The 12,280-nt window shown below is 31.6% G+C and overlaps 1 protein-coding gene across 4 annotated transcripts in view; it reads right to left on the bottom strand.

The window, feature by feature from the left end:
* Positions 1-12,280, bottom strand: part of LOC105256685 (sodium channel protein 60E) — a 75,209-nt gene that overhangs the window by 17,495 nt on the left and 45,434 nt on the right. For all 4 annotated transcript variants that reach the window (XM_025414628.1, XM_025414629.1, XM_025414627.1 and 1 more), the window contains 5 exons: positions 8,542-8,750; positions 5,544-5,764; positions 2,486-2,666; positions 1,949-2,026; positions 258-399 (listed from right to left, as the gene is read on the bottom strand). In XM_025414628.1, coding sequence (XP_025270413.1) covers positions 258-399; positions 1,949-2,026; positions 2,486-2,666; positions 5,544-5,764; positions 8,542-8,750 — 831 coding nt within the window. The remainder of the gene's footprint in view (positions 1-257; positions 400-1,948; positions 2,027-2,485; positions 2,667-5,543; positions 5,765-8,541; positions 8,751-12,280) is intronic.

Below are 12,280 nucleotides of genomic sequence, written 5' to 3' on the forward strand. Positions count from 1 at the left end.
AAAAGTTTCAAATTTCCATTTTGTTTTCACATTTTCATGAAATTTGATAATTGTTTTTATTAAAAATCCTTCTCTCTTTTAATTTTCTAAGTATAATTGCTAATCCAAAAAAAAAAGACTTTAAAAAAAATTTTAAATGTTATTTAATCTATATCTTTCAAAAGATGAGTTAAAAAAATTAAAAAATACGAAACCGAATTTTACTGCAGTTTGCATTTATATTCGTAGGCTAGACAAAATCTCTTAGATGAGATGACCTTGTTGTAGACATCCTCCCAGTAATCCAAAGTAATCAGTTGGAAGGTGGTGAGCATTGACCAGAGGAAATTATCGAAGTTGGTGTAACCGTGATTTGGATTAGGGCCAACGCAGAGACAAGTGTAGCTTTCGTTACAGTGCCTGGAAAATAGGTAAAGACCTACATCGTCGACATCGCAATATCCATGAGAACGTTTCGAGTCTGCTGCACTATCATTATCAAGTGCGGAAATATTACTTTGCCGCAGTCTTTACTAAAAGCTTTACATCGAGCTTTTTTACGTTATAGTCTGCGTGACTATCGACTACTCTACACTCGTTGAATGAAAATAATTTAAAAGTTTTAATTACTTTTTGCAAATTAAAACGTAAAATTCTGTAACTATATTGCGTTATTGTATCCAAAATTTTTTGGCTGAACAAAAATATGTCTTTTTCGCGAAAAAGATATTTCTTCATGTTATTATAAAATCTAAATATTTAAGATGCTATCTCTAAGTGTCAAACGATTGTCTGCGTTATAAAAAAACGAATCGATATTTTCTACAAAATCTGTTAAATACAATATTCGCGTAGCGAGATTGTTGTAAGTGTAATATCTTCATATGCTTCGCTGAATTTCTTATAGGAATGTCTCGTTGAAAGTGCAAAGAAACCTTCAGCTTCGAACGTATCGATCCAATAAAAAGCCTACTTTCCCTCCCGCGGAATACAGCGCACCAAAAGTACGTCGTAAAGCTCGTGCGCCACGTAAAGTAGTAAAGCTTTTGCAAACTTATTTATACGAGTCGAATTCCGTCGCGCATACGTGCGGCTGGTGTAATCATTTGGGGAATGGATGCTGCCACAAATCGATAAATATGGAGGAGCACGCTCGTACGCTTCGTCAAAGTGTGCGAGATAAACTTCGAACAAACTGCAATACCGCGAAGGCAATCAGGTATAATAATCGGATGCCATGATGGAAATATGTCTACGTGATTACATGGCAAACGTGACAAGTGATTAATAACATAAATCGTTAGCAATTATCCGTCACAGTTTGTCGAAGATTCTATATAATTGTCGACACACTTGATAAATGATTTATGTTTCAGCGAAACGCAAAAACAAGTATTACGGGTTTTGTTACAAACGTAAAGTAAGTTGTGTAAAGTTTATAAATAAAAAAAAAAGATATTTTGCTATTAGAAAATTGATCGAGAAATTGCAATTTTTTATTTTAATATTTTAGGATCAAAAGATATAAAAAGTTTTAAATATTATGCTATTTTGTTCTCGTTCTATTTTCATACATATTCTCATTTTCTTTCTAAAACAATTTAAAATTTTAAAAGTTTAAATTAAAGTTAACTCTCTCTTCACGGATATTTTATTTCACTTCAAATAAAATTTTATGTAACATGGTAGAAAATTTTCGTCGACGAACCATAGATTTTTCAAATATCGGAAACCGGACGTGACATTGAAAAGTTTGGCAAATTTCGCTACAGGATAGACACATCGACTCGAGAAAGTATCGGGCAAATACTCAATTTTTCTCGCTCTCTCCTTCTCTACAGTCTTTTCGCAAGGGCGAAACCCCGACTAGTTCTTGTCCGGTGATATGCAGCACTTGTCTCGATACGGAGGTAGCCCTCGCGTCTGAAATTAACTTACCTGAAGTGGAATTAAATAGAGAAACACTAACCTGGCGCCAGTTACATTGCCACAGATGATTGGCTCCTCGTCCTCATTGAACGCCCAATTGGATGAGTTCCAAGTCCACCTGTTGGCGACACGAAAATTCCGTTAGCGTTCTTGCAAGCCCGCGATCTCCGGAGATTTAAAACGAGAGAACCAACACACATTTCCATCACGTTTCTCCGCGTTTCTGTGCATTTTTGTGGAAAGAGGCAATCAATTGATTAAATCAATTATCTTTTCTTCAATCACTGTTCGATACAAACAAAAATTATGAGACAAACAAAAATTAAATTAACTAAATGATATCTTTTATAAAGCATGAAAATATAAATATATAAACGTATTTTTTTTTATTTAAAGTTTTTTTTATATCAAAATCACACTTTTAAGCACGAGATATTTCGCGTTATTGGTCGACAGAGAGAAAGAACGAATTAAAAATGTTTTTCAGGGGTTTAAAATATATATATTCTTAGATTAAAATAAATTCGTAATTAACTGGATATAAATTTTATGCAAGCGATAAATGAAAATAACTTACTCAACCCAATCGATTTGCGTGGTGTTTGGTTCTTGCTGCCTCACGCATTTATTTCTAAGTTCCCCCATATAAACCTGCAAGGCGAAGAGTGCAAAAACCATCAGGCAGAAAATCGTCAGTGTCATTACTTCGGCAAGTTGTTTAAAACTGTGTAACAGTGCGTTGATGATAGTCTTTAGACCTGTAACATATAATAACAACACAAATTATAATTCATGTTCTCTATTTAATTAAGAAGACCTTGCTTTTTATTTAATTATAATTTATTTAATTATAAGTCAGTATAAAACATTTTTTAATATAATGATTAAAAATTCACGACAAAAGTGATGATCTTTTTATCGAACTTTTAAATTCGTTAAAAAATCCAAGATCCATATGAATAGTAGTGATTGCACGTTTGACGTAACGATTAATATTTAATTGAAAATTAAAGAAAACAAATGCGATTATTAATATCAGCTCATTGAAAGTAAATCATGGTTAACCAAAGATTGCACAGTCGACGATTTTGCTTAAGAAATTCTCCCATTGACCTATTGACTCAGCTGCAGCATTCATCGGTTTCGCTCCAATGTATAGCGGGGCATTCATTCATCGGTCTTTAAGAGGCTTTTTCTCTTGGGTGAATACAAGCGTATTGCTCTGGCTCTATTGTTGTCGGTTTGTGTCTTGCAAAGCAAAGATTACTTTTAATTGGCGATATATTCGAATAAATAATGTTAAATACGAATAAAGATTCTTGAGATTAAATCAGTAGAGAATCGTTAAACATCCTGACAATTCACATTAATACAATCTACGGAATAATCAATCAAGTTCTCATATAGCCAAAAACTAAGAAGAATGCGATTTATATAAGAGAAAAAATTGAAAATTTGGATAAAAGATTTAGATAATAATACGAGTATTATATGGAATATCTATCTCTTATAATTTTAATTTACATTTGTTAAATCTTTTCTCAAACGATAATTTCAATTGTCAATTTTGATATTGTATATAACAATAAAATAGAGAAATACTTAATCAGTAAGATAAAAATTTTTTAGCGTATTTAAAAAAATAAATATATTCAGAAAGAATTATTGTTATCCGTTTTTGTGTTTTCTAAATATATAATATTTTGAAATATATGAGGAAAAAGCTTTCCGCAGTCAAATCAATAAATCGTGCGATGAGTTAGTAAAAACCGATATCCGTAAAAAAAGAAAAAAACCTTTCGTTTCGTCAACCTATACATTTGATGCTAATCGGATATCGTATATATTTGTGTATTTTTGCGATACTTTTTTTTTTCAAAATTGACAGAAAACGAACTATCAAGCTAAATCGCCATTAATAACATATGATAGATGCAAACTAATCTTGATGATATCTAGAATAATCCGTGGCTATCCTTAGACCCCCTGAGAGACACATTCTCCGCATTCGAGTTTGTCAGTTGGGCAAAGTTTGTCGGTCTCCGTAAACGGTCGACCGATGTTGTGTATGTCATCTCTCCCTTTTGTGAGAAACTTAAATCCGCTTGCAACATGCTATCTTAACTACTTTGTATTTCATCCGGTCGAGTGGTCAACTACAAACTTATTTTTCTACAGCTCATAGCTTCTCATTACACTTTTTCATCTCTCTTTAATTCGGCTAAGCTCACTTTGTAGCATTTTCCTGTTTTCTAACATGTTTTGTTATCGAAACATGTTTTGTTTTCGAAACAATAAAGTTTTCGTTCGATTTAAAATCGCTACGCGTCTTCATTTCAAAGTATTTTTTGAAAAATGTCAAAAAACGAATGTAAAGATAAAAATTTCTCTCCGATATAAATTCGAGGTTGATCAGTAAATCAAAGATAAAAATGGAGCAATTTAAAATATTCATACAACATGCATACATACATACACATATATATGTTTTATTTTAAGCGCAAGCTGTCAATCAAAGAGTATTTTTCAATTTTCTCCGAGTCAAATACATCGTACCATCGGTCATTGTGGCTTGTTACTTGATCGCGGATTATGCAATTGATCGAGAATTGTAAGTTTCTAACAGCTGCAAATGAGACGAGTGTGAGAGCTTACGAGCTTATAGCGCGCTTTGCAATTCCTTTTAATGTAATACCATTGCAAATTTACAATGTATGTGTTTTATGCATGATAAATGCGACCACGAGATTAAAATGCGTCTGAATATTGCAAGGGATGAATAATTGAGCGGTAGAAACGATTCGTTATCCGAGAAATCGATGTGGATATTTTCACGCAAATATTAATACGCAATTCCACGATGACAAAAGAAATTATTTTAATTATAACGTGTTTAATTATTAACACGTTATTAATAGCAATATGTGAATTTTTTGTTGCCGAATATTAATTTCGATCGAAGGAAATTGAATGGATTCTATTAATACGGTACAATTTTATAAAGATAATAATGTCCACACAAAGAAATGTAAATATCTAGATAATAAATTGCATTGCAAGGAATATTATGAATTCCGTTGCTGTCATTTAGTTGCTGTCACGCAAATGGATTAACAGGATAAATCACAATGTACATGAAATTGAACGATTTTTAGTTTTAAAGCTATCATTTATGCTTATTTCAGCGAAACGTACGTAAATGCGGGTTTGATTTAAAGCTCGAATTAATATGAAGCGATTCGGTTTATTTTGCAGTTGATTAATATGTCTGATATATCAAACACGTGCATTTAACGCAATGCAATAATATCTAATATTATACGTCATTTGTATAATCGATGTACAACACCCGACAGATATGCAATATTCGATACATATTTTATTTCAGGAAGAGAAGCTGATTGTTTCTCTGTTACTTTTGTGTTTAATTATGTAAACTAATTATATAAATTGTGTGTATTGATCTAAAGGATACGATAATGATTTTTTTAGCTTAAAGAGATTAATTTTCTCAAGAGGATTTTTTCTTTTCGAAAGAACAATGATTAAATTTTTTCATGCTGAATTTTTTCCCAAGTGAAATGAAAGCAATCAGAGTAAGTCGGAAATTACATGCTTCTGATTCGCTACATTACCTGGCATAATGGATACAGTCTTAAGTGCTCTCAACACCCTGAACGTCCTGAGACCGGCCAGATTCCCGACTTCCATCCCAATAGTCGCGTATCCGCTGGTAATCACCACGAAGTCCAACCAATTCCATGGATTCCGCAGATAAGTGTACTTGTTCAGTATAAATCCCTTCGCTATTGATTTTACCACCATTTCCACCGTGTATATGGCTAGGAAGATATATCTGGAACATGAGAAACATCACGAACACGTGTATTATTGCAAACATCGGATCAACGTTAGCGTTCGTTATCGACACCAATATTGTTATCAAAAAGTCAAAATGTTATACAGAATGTTATACAGAAATGTTATGCAAACTGTCAAATTTTATTGTAATTAATTTCCTTGGATTTAATCTATCATATTATCCTGTTTTAGAATTTTATTATTTTTGAGAAATTTATTATTTAATTTTTATAATCAATGCTTTCGATATCAAAAAGCTGTTATATTTTGATACATATATATATATATATATATATATATATATATATATATATATATATATATATATAATTATTGCGTTATCTTTTATTCCGATATTCGAGCAATAGCAACAAATTATATTGATTTTCTTTTTCTAATCTTGAAGAAAGAATATATATTTATAAAAATAAGCAATCTATTAATTATAACAGATACGCATAAGACAATGTTTTATGTGATTAAACAATATACTTTAAATTAAAATTACAGGCCCAAACCAACATAAATTATCTCGTCTCGCGTAACCACATGTATCAATCATGTCAAGGGTGTTACAAACATAGATTGCTAGTAATTAATTTAACTTTCTCAAAATAATACAAAACATCATGTTTATAAATAGAATAATAATTTCATAAAAAAACCCATGATTTCATAAATCATGCTGTTACACATGTTAAAACATTATGCATAGGCTATCACACAAGAGAAATTCTAATTGCATTTTTCGAATCTACTGGATACTAAAAATGCTATCTGCGTATAAAGAAAAATTCAATTTATTAATTTTTTAATTTTAATAATTCCGATAAGTTTGCAATTAATTTTGATTGGCGTCAAGGATGAAAATTTCCCTTGCTAATTTCTCTTCTCCGCTTCTTCTCGATCTTCGTTCGTACTGGCAAAGAATTTTAGTCCATTCGAAAGATCGAGATGAGGGTGTATAGCATAAAAGGAGAAAAGGAGAGAGAAAGAGAGCAAATCTTTAAATCTCCATCCGCGTATCTCGGACGTTGCGCCCTGCGGCATTCCATATCTGCACGAATGCACCGCCGTGCATCTCGCAGCCTGCATTCCGGCTCCGAGGGCATGGAATAACCGCGATGCGGTTCCCCTTTATTTTCGCTTTTGTGCGACGCGAGATGAGGTGCTCTCCTCTCGCGTAGTTTGCGCGACTCGAACGACTTTAATGAACATTTCGCATGCATGCTCATCGAGTTTGAATTATCGATTTCGAGATATTTCTCGTATTATTGTCTCACTCAGGAATGATCAAAATCATGCGATGGCATTATTAAACGATGATCGTACTTACTTTATTGTTTGAAATAAATTTTAAATTTAACGTTTCTCTTTCTTCAGAATATTTAATAATTAATAAAAAAATGAGTGCAAGAAAAAAATCTGGTTGCATCAACTAGAAATCTGATAGATTCAACCAGTATGTCTGTTGAAAAATGGACGAGTCGGAATTCCATTAGGAATTACCAGATGAGTATGATTAATTTCTTCCTGTTTTTAAAATTTACCAAATTTTCTTGGTAATAATACTAAATTTACAAAGAAAATGGCATCACTATGTCCATGTTTAAGTAATATAACAAAAAGTTTAATAGATCCAACTAGAAAATATTAACTAAATTCTCATAATAAAATCTATTAAACGTTCCAGTTATAAAAAATCAAGTTTTATCGTGATAATTAGAAATTCTTAGTTTAACCAAAGTGCCTTCTATCAGATATATCTTGTTGGTACAGTCAAACAGATTTTTCTCAGTGTGTAGATTATAAATTATCTGCTTATATAAAATATGCATACATAAAAATTTCATCTTTAATCTAGTAAAGTCAATTAACTTGCCGAGGTGAACTTTGAACAGATCATTTAATCACCACCCTAAAAGCTCGTTAATCTGACACGCCTTCGCGGTTGAGGCTGCAGTTGCGGAAAATTACCGCGGGACATATTCGGCGGAAACCGACGTTAAACGAATTGCTATCCGCAGTCGACGACGAGAACTCGCGAGTTACTCGCTAGAGAATACTTAGCTTAAGAGGATTATATGCTAAATGAACATATATGAAATGAAGGCCAGTTATGCATGTTTAAAGAGAACTCGTCAAACCTCGTCATTAACTCTTCGAATGCAGAGACTCCGATTAACTGATAAAAGTTTGATTAAAGTCCAATTCAAGCTTACATTTAAGAGTACAAGCACAATGACAATATTGAAATTTGTTATCAATATTATATTCAATGAAAAGTTATTTATTATACAAATTAATTAATAATTATCGAGATATTTAAAAAGTATTAGAAAAATATAATGTTAAAAAAATATTACACGGAAAAAAATAAGAGAAAAAATGAAGAATGATCTTTTAAATATATAATGTATCGCAATATTTTATATATTATTTTACACATTATTTTATATATGTTAATAACGGTATTCTATAGTAACATATTATTGTTATGTAGTTACTAAAATATTTAAATTAAATATTGAAAAGTTAAATTTAAATATTGAAAATCAAAAAGTTAAAAACAAAAAAATAAATTTTAATCAAGTCGTTGCTAAGAAAAAATTAATTTTAAGCTTATTGAAAAAATACCCGTTTCCATTTTCAAAGAAATACAATTATATGATTTTATGTTGAAATTACAAGCACAGATTCATTCAGTAATAGCTATCGCTAATCGACTAATCGCTGCTGTTGCATAATCATGAGAGGCTAATTTATACTCACTCTGCTTCCTCGATAGTTTCGGTCATGGCCAGGAAGACGCAGTTAAGAAGTATAGTAGTCATGACCACGTAATCAAAGTACTGATTCGTACTTAGGAAGATACAGAACTTTCGCACACAATTCCACGGAGAGAAGATGAACCAACTATTGGTCGCTGTAAACCTATGGATATAGTTCTTGCGAAACCTCTTGGACACCACGCAAAATGTCTGAAACACAAATATAAATGTTTAATAATGTGACTTGAATCTGGATTTTTAAAATCTAAATTCTCTCTTGTGTTAATCGAAATTAACAGAAATTTTCTTCATAATTGATATGTTTAAATATCCTATACGTATATAAAATATATATAAAAGATTTCTTTGATAAAATTTAGAATATAGAGAATTATAGGCATGAACCCTAAAGGCTTGCTCCGCTCGGGGACTATAATAAATTTAGGTCAATTTAGTGAGAAGATCAGCGCCCGTTACTAAGACTATGTATCTATCATACAGACCATATATTGCATATCATTTATTTAAAATTAATGACTCATGCAATTTTACAGATACATGATAAGAAACATAATTCCTATTAAATAAATATAATAAAGCTAATAAACTTGTTGCGTTTATGTAATTTTTTTCGATATTGAATATCTTATTAATATTGTTGTATATTGTTTATATTAAGTGAAACTAATAGTCTGTATTTGGACAGAGATATTTTCTGAAATACATTTCTTAAAATATTTTCGATAATGTATCCTCATTTTTATATCGTTCAAATTTGATTTAAATTTCCACTCATATCTCGAATAATTGTAAAATATACTTAAAATGATAAAAATATATTTCTACAATTTTTTTTTCACTAAAAGTTCTCTCTCTCTTTTTTATCTCTAATCTTTAGTAATTCTATAATTAGATTCCAACTTGAGAAAGAATTCATACATTCATACAGAAAATATTTTACTATCTAGTTTAGCTCTTTCACTCTATTTTCATACATATTTTACTCTATTTATACATTTATGTGACTGACATTATAGTGATTTAAAGGAAAAAGAGAAAGAGAAAGGAAAAGTATATAAGTGAGTTATCTTTGAGCAATTTTTAAAGTTGCGTAAATCAATGATTACGTCAACAAAATTAAATTATAAAATTAAATTATAAAGGAGGAATTTTATATAGTTTTATTCACGTTTATAGTAAATCGCAGAAAGACGCAACAACGGCGCTTCATTGGATATAGCGTTTAAGCAATACGCTAAAACAGCGCAGTCTCCAAAAGCGGCAGTGGGTCAACCAGTAATTATTAATGAATCGTTTCAGTATTTGTAGATAACATCGCACGTCAGTGGAATATCTGCGAATTTAAGCGATGTTTCGCGGGATAATTTTAAAGTCAGCACGCGATCATCTGATTACTTTCTGCTTAGAGCATTAATTTGTTAACCACTTTCTCCGAGGTTGAAACGTTCGAATATGTATTTTTTCTTTTCATTACAATAAAAAATTTTAGATCCAAATGTTTCCAAAGTGTTTAATCAAGATAATTTGACAGCTCTATTTAAAGAAAAAAAAAATGCAAATTTGTCGGCGAAAAGATGACAAATTTGTATCGTTTTGAAAAAAAATCCAGCGATGGAATTCCAATAAAAGAAAGAAATTAGAATAAAGTACAATAATCTGAATTAAAAAGAACTCACGTTTCATGCTTAATTAATCCAATTGCTTGTATGATTTATGCATTTCATGCATTTTGAGTAATCAAGTTATTCTTCATTGAATTAATTACTCGAAAAGATGTAACGACGAACAAAAAAGGTACAGTATATCATTATAGCAAAAAATCTTTTCACAGAGAGAATCGAGTTCATAAATAACGTGATATTCCTGTCTTTTATGTTACGCAATCCAGCTTCCATTCCTCCTCTCATCTCGAGATGCGCATCTCATCCTCGTATAAATCATCCTGCATACTCGACTATCGTGGAAAAAAGCGGCTTTTCGAGTGCCTTAGAGTCGGGATGCTTTAACGCGATGCATCGCATAAAAGGCACATTCTATGTGTCTCCCCGAGGTGCGCGTCACGTCACGTCACGCATCGTGTTCCGGTGGGACGCGCGTTCCAAGTGGATGCGGATCGATGCTGTCGTATTAGAAAACGCGGACAACGAGATTCGCGTCGACGGATAACTTCCTAAGCGCGCGGCCCATTTGGCATCGCGTCCGGAAACCTCGATAGGGATGCTCGTAAACACGCGCCAAACGGAAACAAATACCCGCGTTGATACCGTGCGATCCATGGACAAGATTATGATAGGAGCATGCCAATAGCACGTGTCTCTAGACTATACTGTTTCTATATTCGTCACCTTAATCACCTTAATCTCGATTTACAATTAAAAATTTCTCTCATTCCCTCTAATAAAATATGTAAAATTTAAATTGTACACAGCAAAAAATAAGTGTCAAATCAAAACTTGTATACTTAAATTAATGCATTCATTGTTTCGTATGTACGTAACAATTTATAATCTTCTTAAGAGAATTTAATAATTTTAAATTTTAACAATATTATAGTCTAACAATATTATATCTTATTTTAATATTGTAATTGTTATCTCGAGAATATTTATAATTATTTAATTCTACTTTAAGAAAATTAATTTTTGATTTAAAAATGTTATTTTCTGTCTAACATTGTTTCTTTTCTATTCCAGAAAATTAAATATTAAATCATAAGAATATATTTTTCTTGATTGAATTACATAAAATGGCTTCATTCAAGCAAGCAATTATATTTTTCTTTTATTAACGCAATATAATCTCATTTCAAGATTTTCATGATTTCAAACTAGAGATATTTTCGAAACAAGAATGCCCTTTTTTTCTGTGTAACGAACGATATTTACGATATGTGATGTTTAATTAACATTTCTTTATTTATTTCTCGATCTCTCATTGACTTTCGTAGAAAAAAACTGCACTAATATAGTACCAGCAAATGATTTCTGGCTGCGCGAGTAGTTATGGTCTGCGAATAGTCAGCCGCGTGATAAATGCATATGATATGGACATGACGTTTTCAGGAGTGAAAAATATTTCCTATATTTTCCTATTTCGTGGATTATTAGCAGCAATCTTTTAGTGTGACAAACGTTCATTAAAATTCGGCACGTCTTACATCTCGAAAAGATTGATGCAATTCCTCGTAAACACGAAGATTTCATCTTGGGCTTTAAAATGTCTGGATTCACTACTGCGGCAAGCATGTCGTGAACTGCAATCAGACCGGCGACAAACGCTTTAAAGGCTCGTGTGATTTACATATCTATAGCGGTGCATAGGATGCACTTATCTTGATTACTCAAAATGGTTTTATTCCCGCGTCTAATCGAACATTCCTGTCTTCGCATGATACGAGAAAGATTGGTGAATAGAAACAGAATAGAATTTTATCTTTATTAGTAACATCAAAAAGAAGAGAATTTTATCTTTATTAATAACATCAAAAAGAGAATTTTATCTTTATTAATAACATCAAAAAGAATTTTGGCGTCTTCCAAATATGCGGATCGATCGATTGCGTCAGAGCTTGTTCAATCATTACTTCGTAATCAATCATCAAGACACAATCTAGCTAATTATTAATCGCTACCTCTTTCTTCAGCGAATATTTTGTTAGAAACAAGGTTTAATATTGTGAAATACAACAATGTATGTGAGATTAGAAGCCGTTCTGTGGC

The sequence above is a fragment of the Camponotus floridanus genome, unplaced genomic scaffold, assembly GCF_003227725.1.
Source record: "Camponotus floridanus strain SB8 unplaced genomic scaffold, Cflo_v7.5 scaffold86, whole genome shotgun sequence".
Taxonomy (NCBI): Eukaryota; Metazoa; Arthropoda; class Insecta; order Hymenoptera; family Formicidae; genus Camponotus; species Camponotus floridanus.